The sequence below is a fragment of the Notolabrus celidotus genome, chromosome 5 (assembly GCF_009762535.1).
Source record: "Notolabrus celidotus isolate fNotCel1 chromosome 5, fNotCel1.pri, whole genome shotgun sequence".
Classification (NCBI taxonomy): Eukaryota; Metazoa; Chordata; class Actinopteri; order Labriformes; family Labridae; genus Notolabrus; species Notolabrus celidotus.
The window spans coordinates 7,454,949-7,475,955 of NC_048276.1; the positions used below are offsets into that span (position 1 = coordinate 7,454,949).

Consider the following 21,007-nt stretch of genomic DNA (forward strand, 5'->3'; position numbering starts at 1 on the left):
ACAGAGCACCCACACACACAAACACGATACAAGACATCTTGAGGACATCCAAATACATGTCATTACAGAATAAAACAACAAAATGAGTGTTCAAAATTAGCCAACATTGTGAATCCATCAGGCCAAACACCTGCAGCCCAGTGTGTCCGCCTCCAGCTTGTCCAGCATCACTCTATAATCACCCAGTGAGACAAGTCCACCCAGTTTCAGCTCTTTCTGCAATTTGTTCCAAGCAGAGGGAGCTGCAATTTTAAAAGCCTTTTTTATCCATCTCCATTCTGACCTTTGGTACAGATAGAAAGAAAGGTAAGTCCCTGTGCTCTTCTGCTGGATGAAGGGGAGAAGGTACGAAGGAGAAGCTTTAAAATAGACTCATAAATAAGGATTTGTCAGTGTTTTAGTCTACATGCCGACAAGGAGCACCAACCAACACGTTCAGAAAGCAAACAATGATGAGTGAGGGCCTTAAAGTTAGTGATGAAGCTCTGTGCTCTGTGATAGTCCAGGCATGTAAACTCTGAGAGGAGGTGTACCATAATCCAGCAAAGACAGAAAAGTGGAAGAGACCAGCCTCCTCTTGGATTGAAAAGAGAGAGGATCTGATTCTAAAATAAAAACCCAGTTTCAGTTTCTATCTTCTCACCAGCTGCTCAATATGAGATTTAAAAGAAAGAGACTCATCAATCAGAATGTCATGATACCTGTACTGAGGTACAAATTCAATCTGTCAAAATATGACTCAACTAAGCTGAACTGACAGGTTTTTAAAGCATCTGTGGCTGAGATCCACTTTGAGATGATGTAAATGTGGTATCAAAGTGTGTAACAGCATAATTATCTCTGTGGTTGAAGCCCCTTTAAGCATGAAAATGAACATATTGTTATAGCTCAAGGTGCTGTTAATTACTGCCTCAGCTATGTTTGATTAATAGCCTCTCTGAATTAGATGTCAGTTCAGAGATTAAATAAACACTCATTCATTTTATTGAGAATTTGTTTAGAAGATTGAAAGCAAGTGTCCTTAAATCTGAAGTTTAGCAGAGAGATGGTTAGCTTGGCTCAGCATATAACAAAGCAAACATTACCTCTTGCTCCCTATGTCATATATCTCACATATTGAGGCGGTACAAGTATCAAGTTTAGAAGTGATGGTGGATGGTTATTTGTCCTATTCATAGAGTCAGGGTAGATGTTCTCTATCTGCTGAGTTTGCTAGTTAGCTGTTGAGCGAGCTCGCCTTCAAGCAGTTTCCAAAGTTTCAACTTTTGTCCACGAGTGTCTCTCTCCCTCTCTCGCTTTCTCTCCAGAGGAATACAGTTTGTTACAATTTTTGGTCTTTTTTAGCAACACTAGTCACTAAACCATAATTTATTATGCAAGCCAGATTATTAAAAGTGCCAGATTGGCTTCGGTTAATGTGCACATTCCATGTACAAAGGGTACAGTCCTCATCACAGCAGTCTAATTCCCCAGTCTGACTCCCAGCTTTGACCTTTCGCTTCAAGGCCCTCCCTCCCTTCTCCCCTCATTTCCCTTCTCTCCTCAGCTGTCCTCTCTAATAAAGGAAACAATGCCACAAAAAATAGCATAAGTAATTTTGCAAGACTTGGTGTCTTGGTGACAGGTTTCAACTCTTTAAACCCCTGACATAGCTCAGTGAAAGCATATGATTGCTTAGCCCTGGGTAGTTCCACAATTATGGAGTGTTTTCATGGTGAAACAACTGTCAGGACATTAGGCCTATAGATATTTCATAGGTGATAACTCCTTTGTGGCACAACTCTCTCACCCTCTATCTTTTCCTTTTGATTTGTGAACACAGTAAGTTTCATCAAACTACACAAGGACAGAATAATCATACGATGACACTACAATCATGCTAATATTGTGAACTTGTAGCTGAAACTCCATGTGATACATCATTTTGATTAAGAAATTAATGTTGTTTTAACCTTTATATAATTGATGTTATTTGCATAGTGCAGTAGGGGAAACAACACGCTGGGCTACATAAGGGCAAACAAATCTTGCTTCGTGACATTTCACTGAAAAGCAAAGCTGGTGTTATTATAGTCAAAGATGAAATGTTTATCCCTTCTAAATTGGTGCAAATGTGCAGATCAAGCATTATTTAATCCCCAAATTATATGTAACGTCACGTTTATCTAGAGGCCAAAGATCTTTGGTTGCACAGTTAAGATCTGGTATTCTTCCTCTGGCTGTTGAGGTCAGTCAATTCAGAAATATCCCAGAAGAAAACAGACTTTGGGAGTTTTGTGTTTCAAAGGAATTGTAAACGAAGTCCCATTTTCTTTTGCACTGTACGAACTATGATGACCTCAGAGAGATACTGTTTCAAGAGATTGCAACACTAGAATGGTTGTTTAAAGCTGGGGTTGGTAATCAGATTTAGATACACTTTTTGTCATACTGGTTAAAATGATCTTTATGTCCTGATGGCAATCAATACATGATGTGTTCCTAAAAAAGAGTGAAAAAAAACTGCTATCTACAGGCAGAGTAAACCTGGGAAAACACCAACCAATCACCGTTTTTTGGCTCCCAAAATTTTAAACCAATCAAATCCCGTCCAGTGTTCTGCCCGCCTCCTGCGCATACATTTCCCCGGCGTGCACTCCTCCGAGTCCCCGTCTCCTGCCTCTACTTCCCCTGACTCTATTTACTGCCCCTCTCGCTCGTCCTCGGGCCTGTCCCCTCTGACCTGATGGGGTGCTTTGCTCAGGACTGTAGTCCGGATCAGAGTCTAAAAAGCTCTCACCAACAAGCAGAAGAATGAATGACATTTAGTAAGTCCTACAGAAAATATATATTTATTGTAGCGTCCGTCCAGACGCTGTAGGGATGACGAGCCGATTCGTGAACACGTTGAGCTTTAATAACCGGTCACTGTCGGCCGTGATCACGCCAACCAACAAAGCAACAATCAATGTTTGAATGAATGAAGAACTTCTCTTGTCTCTCCTCTCTCCCACTCGCATACTCTACACCTCTCCTGATGCCTTCACTGACCGTCAACACTGTAGGAATTAAGAACATCTACACTGAACAGGTTTAACAAACATTAGAGCTGTTACAGTATTATATATGTGTTATAACTTTTCTCCTGATATCGTGTCACTGGTACAACTGGATAATGCTAGCATGATAGTTGTGAGTACTAACAGCAGCCATGTTTGTTTGTGTTTTTAACTTTCACTATGAGAATGTTTTGGTGAGGACCGGTTTTGAATCAGTCATGATCATATGGTCGAGAATCAGCGGCGCTCATGCATGTGAGCGGGGGGGGGGGTCGTTTTGGAGGAGCTCCGAGGGAGGAGGGGAGGGGTTAGACGGAGTCATGAGGAAAAGCTACATGCAACTTCATGCTGGTTTTCCGAGATTACCAACCCTAGCTTTAATTCTGACGTGTTTTAACTAGCTTATTTTTTCTCAAAAGCCTGGAAAAGAAGAGAAGATTGTCTTTTTAAGTAGTGTGCATTCTTATTTTGTTTTATTCTGTTTAAATGTTCTTCCTCAGTTTCTTAGCAATGAATGATCGTGCTGTTTGCTCTGACTCTGACTGCCTGAATCCATGGTGTCTTGTAAACCCATGTGGCTGGGCATATGATTATATGCATGACACAATAATAACATAAAACTTCAAAAAAACTTCAAACTATGTTGTGAATATCAACATATCCCATTTTGCACAGTAAAATGAAAGATGTAATAGGTTTTTAATGGTAATTTGATACCCTACGGCACAAGCCAAAGTGTGAATGAAGGGGTTGGACCACCATATCCAAAATCAGGCATTTCCTCTCACTCTCTGACCTAGAAACAGTCGTTCATGCACTAATATCATCCAGGCTGGAGTTCTGTAATTCACTCTACTTCGGCATTCCCCAAACAACAACTTCCTGTCTACAACTAGTCCAAGATGCTGCTGCCTGTTTACTTACAAGGTCCAAAAAATGTCACCATGTAACCCCCATCCTTTAATTCTTACATTGTCTTCCGGTTCATTTCAGAATTCATTTAAAAGTTCTCTTGATTGTTTATAAATCCCTCCAAGGTCTTGCCCCATCATACATCTCAGAACTTCTCAACACCCACAGTACCAGCAGACCCCTTAGATCCTGTCAGCAGGGCTTATTGGCTGTGCATTGTAGTGAAAGAAAGACAGAGGACAGGGCTTTCTTTGTAGCAGCTCCTCCTCAGCTCTGGAATAACCTGCCAGAAGTCATCAGACAGGCTTTTAAGAAACACCTTAAAACCTACTTTTATTCCATTGCTTTTAATAATGTTAAATGTGTTTTCCATAGTGTTTACTCTAAACTGTATACTGTATGTTTTTATGCTGGCTGTGTAAAGCCTGACTGTTCCTGTGAAGCACCTCGCTGCAGAACATGTTTTGCTTTTAAGGTCCTATATAAATTAAATAAACTTAAACTTAAATGAGAGTGGTATTTCTTATCTCTCTTTAAAAAAATTTCCCAGAAGTATTTACTAAAAGTTATCTAAAAACAGCTTATAGAGTAACCTCATGGTCATGGCTGACAGGAATAAGCTATTTTCTGCTCCACCTCGGCTAAAGTAAATCCTGCTCTGGTTCACAGGTGAGGTGGAGATTGTCTGTCATTGCACGCTTTCTAGATCAAATCTGCAGTGGGCAGGTGTTTCACAGCAGAAAACTACTGTGTGTAAACTACAGGAGGAGATAGACGAGTCATACTCAACTAATTTCTATTTATACAGCACCTTTAATACATTCAAGCATGCAGCCCAAAAGAATAGAGACAGAAAACATGAGTAGCCTAATAGATAAAAAGATGCAAGACTAAAACAAGACAGAGGAATGTGATATGAAATACTGAAAATAAATAAATAAATAAATAAGATAAGATAAGAGATAAGAGAGTCCTTTACTCGTCCCACAACGGGGAAATTCAAGTGTCACAGTAACAGAGTAGACAGTGCAAAAGAATTATATAAAGCAAACAAGAGCCTATAAATTAACAATTATTCAATTAAAATTAAAAAGGTAAAAAATAAGCAGATCTTACACACATATATATATATATTATTAAATATTAAATAAATATAATAATTAATTAATTAAAATAATTAAATAAAATCAATTAAAATAAAATAATCAATAAAATTAAATCAATCAATTAAATTAGATGAAATGAATACCAGATAAATACAATTAAATAAAACATTTAAAAGGAAGATATAATAAGATAGAATAAAAATAAATAAAATAAAAATCATGCTAAAACAAAGGTCAAAATGGTAATAATGCAGTCCAGTGCTAAAAGGAAATTACTCCAAGTTAAAAGCTATATTAAAAATGTAAGTTTTTAGTTTACCTAAAAGAGAGGGAGAGAGAGAGAGAGAGAGAGAGAGAGAGAGAGAGAGAGAGAGAGAGAGAGAGAGAGAGAGAGAGAGAGAGAGAGAGAGAGAGAGAGAGAGGAGGAGACAAAAGCTACCTGCTTGTGGTGTGAGTTTGTGTAACTGAGGGAGAGAGAGAGAGAGAGAGAGAGAGAGAGAGAGAGAGAGAGAGAGAGAGAGAGAGAGAGAGAGAGAGAGAGAGGAGGGGGGGATAAGGACGCCTGCTTTCTGCACAGTCTGCTGACAAAACTCAAAGGAGGAGGGTGTGAAGTATTTCACCTCTGATTTCATGCACGCACCAGCCTGGTTTTCCCCTCAGCACGCGCCTACTTCTCCTCATTCATCCTTTTGCTTAGTTTGTGTCTCGGGCATCTTTCTCTTGAGGCATGATCTAACATACCGGACTTAACGGGACTTCTGCTGAGTTGTTTTTTTTGTCACAGTGGATTCATCCGACGCTTTACAACCGGATCAACATGAGCGCAGGAAAGCTCAGGATGGATGTACCTGTCATGATTCTGCTCATCCACCTGACCCTCACTGAGATTAAAGGTAAAGAGGAAGACAAGTATGAAATGGAGATTATTCTATTGCTAATTTAAAAATCTGATAAATTAAGATAACATTTTTAATATTTATAGATACTGTATTTGACCACTACAGAGTTTTTTTTATAAAGCCATAGTGAGACAGTTCTGTGCAAAGAAGCAGCAATTAAACTGTGTGTCAATGAATGAATACTACCTCCACAGTAAGGATACTCTCTCTGCTCCAAAACTCTGTGGACAGAGAACCAATCCTTAGAAAAAAATATATATATTCTTGAGTTTGTAAGAAACTATTACTCTTGGGAGCTGCCTGCTCTGCTGCCTGGGAGGTGGACAGGCATGAAATGGGCTGAGAAATTGTAAAACTCCAAGACCACAAGAGAGAATAAGAAACGTCCTAGAATGAAGAGATTGGGTTAGGTTTACATCAGCAAGTGTTTTTATGATGCAGAATTGATTTTAGTGTTGAAGTTGGTGCATTTGGTATTTAATTCATAAAGATAAAAATGGCATGGAGTGTTCTTTGTCATATCTTTATGCGCAGATGTTGTTATTGTTGGGTGGAGGGGATTTTACAGGCAGTGTTTGGGTCAAATCCATAAATAAAACAACATTCAATATCCCGTTCTTGTTTTATCCATTCATGCCCACCCACTCTTCCTCTACCCCCCCCTCCCCCCAGTCTGTGACTCATCCTCACATCTTCTATTGAGCCAAGTGTTTGGGTGAGAGCATGGTAGGTAAACAATGAGACACACACAATAAGCAACGAGACTGACAGATTTGCTATACTTCACATTGTGTGGGATGCTTAAAGGAGATCAGCGGCACATTAGCATGCTGGATAAATGAACACTGTACTGCAGATGTAACAAACACCTCAACACCTTCACTCCTCCAAATAGCTTCTCCATCCTTTTCTGAATGAATTTGAAGAGCTCTTCACTGTGAATCAGATATCTCCATCAAGGCTGACAGAGGATGCCTGAAGTGTCACTGATCTTATGGAGTAGGTAACAGTCTGAATAAGTCACAGAGGAGTCACTCACTCCTGCTCTGACTTTCTCTGAGACTTCGACAAGAATAGCAACGACGAAGACGAGGCCTCTGGGCATTGGGTTCAATCCTTTCCACAAATAAAACAATATATTCAGGCGACGTAATCCCTGTCAGATTATGACAGATAGCACCAGGTAAACAGAGGGCTGCTGGAATATCTCAGATACAATCTGTAACATGTTAAGAGAGGGGAAATTTGGCTCCCCAGGGGGAATTTTCCAGGGTTGAGAGTTTCTGGATCGGGATCTGCGTGACCATCAAGATCATTAAAAGACTCTTAACAGCTATGGTTGAACTGGAGACCGGTTGTCTGCAAAAACGGGTCTGGTATTTTGGGCTGAATGCTAAAAGACTTTTCTGTTGGTGTGATCACTGCCAGTCAAAGACAGGAGGAGGGCTGTAATTTACAACCTCTTTAATTATTTACATGGTACTTTATGTCTTCATTAAATGGCGATTATTATAAAGTGCACTGTGGGGTTTGGTGATGCATTGCCCTGAGGTTAGAGATAAAAATACATTATTCATAGAGTGAGCTGTTTTTTAAGATTCAGATTTTGTCCCATTCATCAGGATAGAGTGGTCACTGGATGGCATCAGTTGTGATGAGCATATAGATGCTGTGGAGGCATCTCCCAGACGGTGAGGCACTTCACTTCCTGGTCACAAAGAACTTTTTGAAGGGTTTCTGACTATCGCAGCGAGGTGTTCTGTCACACTGAATCTGCTCTTTAAGGCTAAGAGGACTCTTGAGAGGATAGCGAACTGATTGAATAACTTTTATTGTCTCTAAGTGTAGGTAGAGGCTTGAATAGTGTAGTTTAGTGTAAGAGTCTGTCAGACTAATCATTATCCTGCAGCACTTTACTAATGCACTCACAGGGGTCACTAATGCATATGATGATGGAGTTACAGAAGCTACTTAACTCTGCACTGTGTTGTGTTTCATCACCTGTGGTACACAAAACACTAACTCATTTAAATGATCATCCACTATTCAAAGTGCTTTACACATGCACCCGATCACACACACATATTGACACACTAATGACAGTGCTTGCCATGAAAAGCGCCTGCTCGTTTAGATGTGAACTACTCAACGTTCATGCAAAGTCTCCTTGAGCCACAGCTGCCTCATGTTGCTGGTTTTAATGACTTCTCAATACTCAATACAAGTTATGTGAAATTCTTTCAGTGGTTAGTAAGACTCATTCACTCCAATCCACAGACATTCATGATCTAAAGATTACCTGATTAGTCATTACAATAAGATCTTCAAGTTGGTTCTCTAATAGACGTTAAGACTTTATTGTCCCCTTACTTTTCCACAGCCCCCTCTGTGTTCCACAGACATAGACATCACAAAACAGAACATGACATACACTGCAAGCAAACTAAAACACCAACATCAACATTCAAACAAACAAAGTCTGCAATCTGGACAGTTCAAGAAGACTTTTTGTTTAGGGCCGCTAAAGCAGCAGGGATCAGATTTTAACCCCAGGCGAGCCCTTCTACACCCTGGTGCCCTGTATCTACATAGTAACTATTATTTCTTAATTGCATAGTAATAATAATGATAATAATACATTTTATTTAGAAGCGCCTTTCAAAACACTCAAGGTCACTTTACAGACAGATTAAAACACAATAAATAAAAACAATGTGATAAAATAAATTAAAAAAAACAAGCAGAGTTACACCAAGTTAAAATGAGGCAGTGCAATTAGACAGGGAATGCAGTTTGAAACAGATGAGTTTTAAGTTTGGATTTGAACAGGGGTAGTGAGTCAGACTTACGGATGTCTGGTGGGAGTGAGTTCCAGAGTTGGGGAGCAGAGCGACTGAAAGCTCTGCTCCAAATGGTGCTGAGATGGGCAGGGGGCACAGAGAGGTGGAGGGAGGAGGAAGACCTGAGGGAGCGAGAGGGGGTGACAATGTGGAGGAGATCAGACAGATACGGGGGGGGCGAGGTTGTGGATGGCCTTGAATGTGTACAGGAGGATTTTGAAATTGATTCTGAGTTTGACCGGGAGCCAGTGAAGCTGCTGGAGGACAGGGGTGATGTGGTGAAAGGAGGGGGTTCTGGTAATGATGCAGGCTGCAGAGTTTTAGACCAGTGGACTAGTGGAGTTTTCATATTCTCTCATGCATGCATGCATGGGTTCTGAACCAAGGGATGGTAAGGAAGGGGAAGCCATGCACACCCCCACCCTCTGAAATTGGATAGACCACCTCAAAATCTTACTAGAGTCAGAAAGTTAGTTTAATGCTATTCATTCGTGTGTGTGTGCTCACATCCTTCATGCCACCCCTGTGAAAGTCAGTGCTCCAGTTTGTCACCAGCCCAATCTCAATGTCCTCCCTAAACCCTGAGCCCTTCTTGAATTATTTGACGTCAGCTGGAAAGTGATTGAAGGCTGGAGGCTGATGCTCATGAACTTGAAGATTTGACAGTGGGACATCCCTAAGCCCTCGCTAACTCAGCGGGAATGTGCCACAAAGTCAGTGAGTGTGTGTGTGGACGTTGAGATTGGGCCATCCACTTGAAAAACCTGAAGAAGCGGGTCCCCTTTCACTGTGAGTGCCATCTTTGCACTGCTATGTTTCCACTGCAGTACAGAATGGACAAACTAGCACAAGAGAGTGGTTGTAGTGCACAAAATATTTGCACTGATGAATGTTTTTGAAAGTCAAAACTTGACAAATGGAGGATTGTACTTATGATGCATCACAGGAGCTTCTTGACCTCAGGGGCCACCATAGATTCAACGACAGGAGGGGCGCGAGAAAGGGAGCGTTTCACTTACTAATAATTCATATGCAGTTAGTTCCCCCTTTGCTCCATGGTCATTACTCATAATTTGTCATTTCATAAATGTTTTATAAAATTTAAATTCATATTCAGAAAGAGAATAAATACAGAACAAAGGATGAAAATGCCTTCAACTCCCAAACCAGAAAATGAATACTGAGCAGGTTTCAGAGTGAGAGCTGTTTTTTCATTTCCAAACCAAAGACTGTGAAAGGAGTTGGATGTATCCCTCATGAATTTATGCATTTGACTGTGGACATAAACTTGCCAAGCTTTGTGAAGTACAACGTTTTTGATTGTTGCCATCTCTTCTTTTTTTCTTTTAAATCAAAAGTGACCATATTTGGACAAGAGGATGTACGTAAACACATTGATACTCTCTGTGACATCTTGTTGTGGCATAAACTTGTCAAACAGAAGGCATTGCAAAAAGTTTACTCCTATTTTTCCATCGATTCAACTTTGCCAGACAATAACTTTCAAACATGATTGAGAAGACAAGAATATAGTTATAGAGACCCAAAAACATTTTAGTTAAGTATCAAATCAAGAGAGAAGTAGAATGATTTTCTCAAAGACTTCTTCAAATACACAACTCAGATGTTTCTACCCTCAGAAAAGAAAGTCACCATGCAGTAAAACCAAGACTTTCTCCAACCTGTGGTATCAAACTCCATTAAAATCTGGACACAGTTCCGCAGACATTTTAACTTTCACCAGATAAATAGTTTTTCTCCATTGTCTTCTAATCACATCTTCAAACCTTCACAACTGGACTTAACCGTTGCTGGCTGGCACCGACATGGACTAGTCTTCTTTCAAGATTTGTTCGATGAAAAATCATTTACGTCTTTTGAATCTCTATGCAAAGAACACAATATTCCAAAATCAAATTTTTTCAGATACCTCCAAGCACGCAACTTTGCTGCTAAACATTTTTCTTCATATCCCAAACCCCCAAGCAAAGATCATATGCATAAGCTGTTAAATCTGAATCCTTATGACAAAGGCCTAATTTCCAGGACGTATACTATTGTCCAGAGTATCGATCCCCCGATAAGGACTAAACTAAGGGAGACCTGGGAGCGTGATCTTGGAATAATAATTCCAGGAGGATTGAGGATGTCTGGGCAAATTGCATCTCTGCTGTACACACCTCCTCCATTTGTATACGACACGGACTAATTCAATTCAAGGTTTTGGTGCAATAACACAGTCTCGTTGGGCCATATGTTCTGGTCTTGTCCCTCCTTGGTCAATTTGTGGTCCTTGGTTTTTGACTGCCTTTCTGCTCTGTGTGGTACGCCTCTTAAGCCCAACCCACTCACAGCCATTTTTTGGTGTGATACCTATAGATACTCATGCCACAAATGCACAGAAGAAAGCAGTTGCATTTAGTAGCCTCATCGCACGCAGACTCATTCTGATGAATTGGAAGTCTAATAAACCCCCTCCCTTTAGAAGATGGGTACATGAGTTACTATCTCTGATCCAACTCGAGAAAATGAGACATACACTGAGAGGTTTCCCAGACAAATTTACTGAAGTATGGTCCCCATTTATTGAGTTTGTAAAGGAGTTGACTCTGATGCCTGCTGACTGATGCCCACTTGGTTGGCCTATTTGCTGCTGTTAACGATGCTTATGTGCTGGATCTTTATTTGCTTTTTTGTTTTTTTGTTTGTTCGTTGGTCTCCTTTTTTCGTTTTTCCTTTTTTTTCTTTTTTATTACCATCTGTTGCTTTGTCATCTTGTTTATTTCTGTTTATTCCTCTTCCTGAATCTCATTTGTTGCTCTGTATCTAGGATGTGCTCTTGGTCGGGGGGGTGGGTGGGGTTAATGTGAGTATTGTCTGTACGAGTTGAGTTTGTCGATATGTGTATGGTCATGTTTATATGTTGTATAAACCCAAAACTTAATAAACAAAGTTTAAAAAAAAGAAAAGAAAGTCACAGACGCAGAAATATTGATGCAGTCACTTAGATGATTTCGCCTTCACAAAAACAAAGAAAATCATCTTCAAGTTTTGGAGTTGTTTCCCTTTTTAAAAATATTGTATTCATGTTGCATCAGTTTTTAAGAAAGATGAAAGAGCTCTGCCGCTATTTTTATTAAATGAAAGTAGATTGTATGCTCAGTGTTTCTCAACAGAACATGTGGTGTGTAATGTGTCCTTGAGGTCTGACAAATAACCTGGGTAGCTGGCTATTTAAGTGAGTAGAGCATGCATGAGGAGGATGAGTATTCCCTGTTGGTGACTGTCTATGAGTAATACTGTATACTGTATGTAAATGCATGCCCTAGTAATAGAAGAAGAGTTTAAAACAACATACTGTCAGCTTCAGTGCAGAGTACAATATAGAGAATCCCTGTTCATAGTTGGGAACATTATCAGCTGCCCGGACATTAACCTGCAGCATTCACTGCCCTGCTCGTACATCATTCAGACCTTGCACAAGGGGGCTGCCAAGAACAAGTCTGTTTAAATCCAGATCAGGATTTTGGAGACAGTCACAAGCTGCCTACTCAGGAAATTTCCAGAAGTGTAGTGCATGTGTACAGAGCAGCTTCTGATAGCAGAGGGGCTGCAGGTATTGTCAGCGGCATTGCATACTGTTCCCTGAATTCTACATTTACATTATAGGATGTTTGGACTCCACCATCATCCTGTACATTTCTTGCACAGCTTCTTGTCCCACCTTTTAGTAAACATTGTGCATTAAGTAACATTATTCTTATTGTATTTTATCTTATTCTGTTTAAGTTATCTTGAAAGTGCTACTATTTCAAAGCCTTCTTTCACCTTCTTATAGATGAGACAAATTCCTTATACATTAAAACCTACTTGGCAATAAGCTCAATAATGATTTTGTTTCTGATTCTGCAAAATAAAAGGATGCCCAGGATATCTTATGACACTACAAAAAAGACCATTGTTGCATAAAAGAACGTGATACAATAATTGTTTCATCTTATCTCAATTATCTTGTTACTATCTTGTTTTTTAATGATGTGATTTTAACTGTTGACTCGGGTGACTCTGTCATTTTGGTACTTTTGGACCTTTCTGAATTAAGGGTTTAGCACTCAGTTGGTTTCAATCGTACCTGACAGAAGTTTCTCTGTCCATTTGGGAGATTTTTCCTCTGAGACAGCCCCTCTTACTTGTGGTGTTCCTCAGGGGTCTGTTTTGGGCCCTATCCTGTTCTCATTGTATATGCTGCCCATGGGATCTATTTTCCAGAAATATGGCGTCTCATTTCATTGTTATGCTGATGATGTGCAAATTTATATGCCATTCAGCTTAAAGAGGAATGGATCCCTGCAGTCCTTATTCAACTGTTTGAAAGATGTAAAGTTATGGCTGAGCTTAAATTTTCTGCACCTTAACGAGGAAAAGACTGAGGTCATTGTATTTGGACAGCCCCAACAGTTTGATGGGAGCACTCTCGGCCCTCTCGCAGCAAATGTTCACTCCTCTGTAAAGAGCCTTGGAGTTCATTTTGATAGTGCCTTCAAACTTAGGAAACAAATCTCTTCTGTGGTTCAGTCCAGCTTCTTCCAGCTGAGACTCATAGCGAAGGTGAAGGCATATCTCCCTCCTAAGGATCTAGAGAGAGTTATACATGCCTTTATTACGGCTAGGCTTGATTATTGTAATTCTTTGTATGTCGGCTTAGACATGGCGTCTATTCAGCGCCTGCAGCTTGTACAGAACGCGGCAGCTCGCCTCCTGACTGGCAGGAAAAAGAGGGAGCACATCACACCTGTGCTGCGTGCTCTCCACTGGCTCCCAGTCCGTTACAGGATTGATTTTAAAGTTGCACTTTTAACATACAAGGCCCTAAATGGATTGGTACCATCCTACTTGGCTGATCTTCTCCATGCTCACAACCCAACCCGAGCACTGAGGTCAACAAACCAGCTGCTCCTGGATGTGCCTAAAAGTCGCCTTAAAACCCGGGGAGACCGAGCCTTTGCAGCAGCGGCTCCCAAGCTCTGGAATGGCTTGCCACTCCAATTAAGATCGGCCCCAACTGTTGAATGTTTTAAATCTTTGTTGAAGACCCATTTCTTCTCTTTGGCCTTCTACTCGTGAAGAGGACATTAATATCCTGATATGTTGTGTTGTTTATTGTTGTCTTCATGTAATTTTTACTTTTTACCTTGTAAAGCACTTTGGCCAACACTGGTTGTTTTTAAATGTGCTATATAAATAAAATTGACTTGACTTGACTTGACTAGAAGCCAAAAAGAGTAATGAAAATAAAATGCCTTTAATCCTTCCGTCTCATTGGCTGCTGTGAGATAACCTAATGAAACCATTTAAAAAACACTGACCGGTACTAAAAGTTAAGATGTCTTTGGTTCCAAGAAATAAATAACAGCCTGATGTCGCTCTGTTTTCACTCTGCTGCAGTCAGTTTTTCATCTTGCATCGACTGTGAGTCACAGAGGCGTTTTTTGATTTATTTTTATTAGTTTGCTCTTTACCTTTAGTGTTGAATAATTGCCAATTTGTCTGCAGATGAGTTTTTGACATTTGAGTGCCAAAGTTTTTGTTTGTTCAGAAATAGCGGCTCCTGCAGACAACACTCATTTTAACAATTCGAATTCCCATCATCATAGATTTTTTTAGATTGCTTTGGCTGTGTGTTTTTTTTTAGCACATTGGATTTGAATTAAAAGAAAGGCATGTGAAGCTGACTCACTGGTTCAAGGTTTTCTGCATCAACATTGTGTGAAAAGTCGCTGACGATAAATTCCTTTGTCAGTGTTTAATTTAAAGCTCCTGTGAGGACTTTTTTTTAGAGTCTACATACCCTGGCAGGTGTTTTGATTTCTTGGGTAGTTTCTGTTGTCATTATGATATAAAAAGAGTAAACACAGTTGTTTGACAATAAATGGCTTCACCCAACCACTAACCATGAGTGAAGTTTTTCTCTTATCATTCATATTCTCTGAAAAATGGCCCAAAAAAAAATCACAAATTCTGCCAGGGTTGTAAACTTATGAGCACAACTGTATCTTCTCATGAAACAAATAGCAATGCCTCTATATCAGCTAAAATATCAAACAATACCATCCACAACAAGTCTGGCTATTTCTTTATTGTAATTTTGAATGCCTGTAACCGCTGTGGGGGGTAGGTGTCAGACTAGAAGACTGACAGCACACTGAAGAAAATGCCTTTTTATTCATTTTCCACTGTTATTATTCACAGTGAGTGATCATGGTCAATATTTGACCATTAAAGACAGAGATGAGATTCTTTGTCTCAGGAAACATGATCAAAACACAGAAAAAAAAGATACCACTTTGTCCACAGGGGGCGCCACAATCAACACAAATATAAAGTTCTTCACAGGAGCTTTAAAATCTAATAATAATACATTTTATTTATATAGCACCTTTTAAAAACATGTTTACAAAGTGCTTTACAAAGTGCAAGACAGAGCAAGTGAAAACACTAAAGCACATGACAAAGGTAAGGAGAGCTAAAATGAGTAAAGTAAAAGACAATAACAAAAACCAAGCAGGAAATTAAAAAGTCAGTGATGAATTAAGAAATGAAAGCACATTTTTAAAATGTGTGTTTTTAAGAGATTTAAAAGAGGCCAAGGATGTGGCTTGCCTGATCCCCTCCGGCAGGTCATTCCAGAATGACGGGGCCCTGACTGCAAAGGCCCGGTCACCTCTGGTTTTTAACTTTACTCTAGGAAGTTCCAAGAGGGACCTGCTGGAAGATCTCAGGCAGCAGTTGGGGACACGGCATTCACTTAGGTACTGAGGGGCCAGTCCATTTATTGCTTTAAAAGTGAGTGTTAAATTCAATTCTAAAACCCACAGGCAACCAGTGAAGAGAGGCTAAAATTGGTGTGATGTGTTCCCTTTTCTTGGTGTGTGTGTGTGAGGAGTCTGGCGGCGGCGTTTTGGACTAACTGGAGTTTTGAGAGGTTGTGTTTGCTTAAAAGCAGGTGTACAGTGAGTTACAATAATCTAATCGGGAAGTGATGAATGCATGGATGACAATTTCTAGGTTATGGTGTAGTTTATTTTAGTTCTTATTCTTATTCTTATGCCTTGTACAAAGAGAGCACAGTTTACTAAAGTCAAATTCCTTGTGTGTTCAACCATACTTGGCGAATAAAGCTGATTCTGATTCTGAAAGGTAATATGGTAATATTCCTTAGTATTGGGACAAATGAATGTGTCACTGTTAAAACCGTCAAGTTAACATTTTACTTTTATTTAAACCTGCACACAGGATGGAAGGTAAATGATAATCCAGGCGTATACATAATGATATAGTCGCCAGATGTTCAGAAAGTAAAGCAAAAGTGTCTCTGATTCTAAAAGGATGTTCATTTTACAGCCTAGTATAAGTGACACCAAAAAGTTCATTTGATACCTCAGGCACTTTCTCCAAAACTTAATGACTCATCGTATAAGGAATTAGCTCCTCATCTATTAATGATTTCCTTATATTCAATAATTAGCTGAAAAACAGACACTTCACAACTCTGGACACAGAGGAAGTGTAGATCTGTGTTGTTTTTTTGGTGATCTTTCATATTTCAGATATTTAAACTTTTCAGACTGACCCAACACAACACTGTGTCTCTGTTCTAAAGTGCGTCAGTGCCCTGTGTACCCTCTCTGTGTTTCTGTTCTGTCCTGCAGCCTCATCTCAGGTCAATAGTCTAGTATCATCACATGGATGAAAAGTTTAATTGTGCTTGGCTTATGACTGTGATCACTGGGTCATATAAATCTAGCCACACTGGTTTGTGTTTAGCTGCTGTTTCTTTGGCTGCAAGCAAAAAGTATATCTCTTAACCTGCATGAGCAAACCTGATGTAAAGACAGCCCTCACCCCTGATGCTACACAATGCATAAAAAAAAAATTCAGTTGACATTAATTTGCTGCGTGATAAAGACCCATTTCCCTCTTGAAATCTTAATTAACTCTATAGTAAAATTAGCTCTGAGTTTTAGCTGTGACACATATTTTAATTTCCTGGAGAATAATGTAGATGTCAGACAGTGACACAGCTTTTTCTTACTGACCCAGTTAGCCAAGGTAGTGTGCCAATGACTCAGCATTCATCATACAATGACCCCAAAACTGGAGCAGCTAAATGGAGTTATCATTCACTTAAACGTCTACACCTGTGTTTTTACAGGTTCTGCAACCTATTATACAGTCTATGGATGAGACTCATTAAATACCTCACATCTTGGAGATTTTTTTTAAATTGTAAATTAAAAAGGTAGAGATTTTGAAATGTACACTGCCTGTCCAAAAAAAAGCTGCACACTCTAATATTTCATTGGACCGCCTTTAGCCTTGAGTGCTGCACACATTTGCCGTTGCATTGTTTCGAGAAGCTTCACAACATTTATTTCCATCCAGAGTTGCATTCATTTTCTGCCAAGATGTTGTATTGATGATGGGAGAAGTGGGCCGCTGCACAAAGTCCTCTTCAGCACATCCCATACTTTCTCAATGGGGTTGAGGTCTGGACTCTGTGGTGGCCAACCCATATGTAGAAATGAAGTCTCATGCTCCCTGAACCACTCATTCACACTGTGAGCCCGATGAATCCTGGCAGTGTCATCTTTGAATATGCCATCAGGGCTAAGCTAAACTGGTCTAAGGTCCAGTTTTCAAAAATGTGGTTCCCAGTACTTCCGGAGCCAGCCTCAAGTGGACACTCGAGGAACTGCAGTTTTTAACACTTCCACATTGGCTTCAATCCTGGCGGCCGGAAGTTCCCGCTTGGTTTAAGTGAATTCATGCAGATGCATCAATGCTATAGTGCAATGCTGGCAAGATAAACATCACACAAAGTGAGATGATGTATTTTCTCTTCAACTCTGTGATAAAGGCAACTTTTTTAACAAGTTACCAAAATAAGGCTCACAAATAATGTATCCTCTTGCACTGACATCATAATTGCTAAATTATGAATTTGCCAAAAAATAGACAAATTTCAAGATGATGTTTTATTTTCTGGAGAGTGAACCATCAAGTTTCTTTGAGTGTTATTTCTCTGTTTTGTTTCTTAGATGATAATTTTGACAGTATTTACTGTAGTGGCTTCATTGTGTAACTCTGAGCACTTTAAGAAAAGATTAAAATTCAAAATACAGCGAATCTAGAATAGAATAGAATTCTTTTATTGTCATTGCAACAAGTACAACAAAATTGAAAGGTGCAGCCCTCATTAGGTGCCAAAAACAATGCACCTAATGATGGAGCAACCAGCTGCAGTGTCTATGCGCGCAGCCATCTTGGATCGAGAATTTCAACAAGAATATATATAGAAAAGAAATGTTCACCAAAGACAACAGATTGGCCATACTTCTCCTGTCAGCCACCACCTCCACAGGGTCCAGGACTGAGCTGTGCTGGCCTTCTTCACCAGTTAGTTCAGTCCTGATCTCCTGTATCCTGTCCGCCCACAGCAGGTGAAATCCTTCCAATGTGGCATTCGTGTCCGGTGTTAGCTCTGTTAGCATGATGCTACTCTGCCAGAATTCCCTCTGGTGCTGGGTTAGCTCGTCCACCTTATCGTAGATAGATCTTACATTCCCCATAACAGTGGTTGGTCATCAAGCTAGTGAACCAACCGCAACCAACAGCACATTCACTAAGGCAAACAATCACCTGCTTCTCTACAGGATTTAGGACTAAGTTGCTCAGACAAACAAAAGCTAACAGGTCCACAACTACCACCAACAACAGGAGTTATAGCTGAGGAACACTTAATCACAGCTGACAGCTCATTAACACAGCTATTACAGGACATCTTGCCATGTTCTGGATGGAATCTAGCCAGTGTTCATTTTTCAGAATTGTCACATTACCAGTCAGAGCTTGGGCCTGTTGCTTGATCATGTTTCCCTAAAGAGAAAACTTGAATACTGGTATTTGGGTCTCTGTAATCACACCCTCTTTTCTGCATCCCTCCCTCAGTGCTGCTGGCCAGCAGGGTGGCAGCAGAGTCCGGATGCCCCCTCGGACAGTTCCCATGTGGAAACATGAGTGAGTGTCTCCCACAGGCTTTGCAGTGCAACGGACATAAAGACTGTCCCAATGGAGCTGATGAGCGGCATTGTGGTAAGTGAAATACTGACAGTTTTTCAGCTTAACATCTCAACATGTTTCTTTCCTCTGGTTCACAAGTAATCTAGTGCCAGCTTTCAGGGTTACATAGTCTAATCTCTGCCATAACATCTGAAGTCTACTTTGACTGCACTTTTTCTTTGTGAGATGTCCTCTTCATATTACACTAATATACAGAGCTAGGGAGTTGGATTCACCATATTCACACAAGGGTAAAATGAAGAGATCATCAGGCAAGTACTTCAGTAATCTCTCGTCCAAGAGTCCAAATGCTTGTTCCTCTAACATCATTGTGGTCCTGGCAATCTTAGCACAACTCCTCATGTAACACTGGCAGGCACAAGATGAAAATTATAACTATAATTGCTACTTCAAATATTATCTCAAAGCTTTTTCTAAAAGCAGAGCCTCTGTCAAACCACTTTGTGGCTTTTGTGCTTTCCAGGAAATGTATCAATCTGTCTGCAGCCGATCAGCAGGAGGAAAAGAAGCAGAGAAAAGCTCTGCACTGGCAGAAGGTTAATAATGTCCTGTGTTACTGAGCTGGTGAGAGTGGGTAAAATCATCAAATACCTCTCCTTTTACGTCCCAATGCCAGGATATTTTGGAGCACATGATAGACTAAATAAAAAGGATTTGGGATACGTTTCTTAGTGAGTGACTTGGCGTTTGTGTGGAGAGGTAATTGGTGATACTGGATTGCAGCCTATGTAAAGTTTTAGATACAGCTGTGCACATAGTAACTTTGTTAGAGTGTGAGACTTGAACTCAAGATAATTAACTGTATGAAATCAAGAAAGGAACACTGTGTCTTAATCATAATATTATACTTTAGAACACATTTTTGACTCCAGATTTCTTTACAAAAAAAACTTAGTTGAACATTTTGAAAGAAGTTTTTAACACAAAGAAATCCTGCACCAAACAACATGTAGTGCCCTGCTCATGTGAGATATGACCCAATAACCGATTCATAGAATTCCACCACATTCAATTCACTGTGTTAATTCTGTTCACACACATCTTAAATCTGAGCCTGCATGCCACAGATGACTGTTTTAGGCATTCTGCAAATTCAGAGAAAATTTTGTGCTCCAAAAGCAAAACAGATCATCTCCTTAAACTTTTAAATTGAATTATTTTTTTTCAAACAAATCATCTCAATCACTCAAAACCCAATTTAACCAGCAATCATACCGTTGTTTAAACCTGAAGACCTCCCAGAAGATCCTCAGAAGATATTAAAGGTGACATATCATGCTTTTTTCATCAATATATATTGGTCTAAGAGGTCCCCAAAACATGTCTTTAAAGTTTATGCTCAAAAAAACACTTTGAAATCAGATTTTGGCCTGCCTGAAAATCCCTCTTCATCAGTCCTCCTCAGAACACTCTGTTTTCCCTCTGACCACGCCCCCTCAGGGAGTGGATGTGCCCTCGGCTCTCCAGCACGTTGATCTAATGTTTACATGTTGGCTGAATATACACGGCTGCTCAGAGATCACGTTACTTCAACCCTCTGAATCTGATCCAGAATCTGATCCTGACAGAGAGGCGCCTGTAGCAAGACCTTTCTGAAGGATTGGTCACAGATTTAGTGTTTCTTGTTGTTTTATTTATCAGTATGTAGACGTGTGTCTTGATACACAGCTACGAACATGTAGCTATGTGGCTATGCTAACTAGCGCTAGCACTTATCCATGATAAATAAAAATCATCCACTAGATCTTCAAATCTGCAGACGTGGGGAGTAAAACCGACCTCTACCAGAAAGGCAACGGGACCTTTCTGAAGGATTGGTCACAGATTTAGTGTTTCTTGTTGTTTTATTTGTCAGTGTGTCTTGGTACACAGCTACAGCTACAGCTACAGCTATGAACATGTAGCTATGTGGCTATGCTAATTAGCGCTAGCACTTTTCCATGACAAATAAAAATCATCCACTAGATCTTCAAATCTGCAGACGTGGGGAGTAAAACCGACCTTTGTGTTTATTAAGACAGCCTACAACTAGCATGCCTCCCTCCTAAGCTCCTTGTTAGCACACTTTTGTG

General features: G+C 40.0%; 1 protein-coding gene across 1 annotated transcript in view; it reads left to right on the forward strand.

Moving 5' to 3' along the window:
* Positions 1–5,629: 5,629 nt before the first annotated feature.
* The window catches only part of rxfp2a (relaxin family peptide receptor 2a), a 71,838-nt gene continuing 56,460 nt past the window's right edge, over positions 5,630–21,007 (forward strand). Inside the window, exons 1-2 of the mRNA XM_034682929.1 lie at positions 5,630–5,949; positions 18,804–18,947. Of these exons, the coding sequence (XP_034538820.1) occupies positions 5,874–5,949; positions 18,804–18,947 (220 nt within the window). The 5' untranslated portion in view covers positions 5,630–5,873. The remainder of the gene's footprint in view (positions 5,950–18,803; positions 18,948–21,007) is intronic.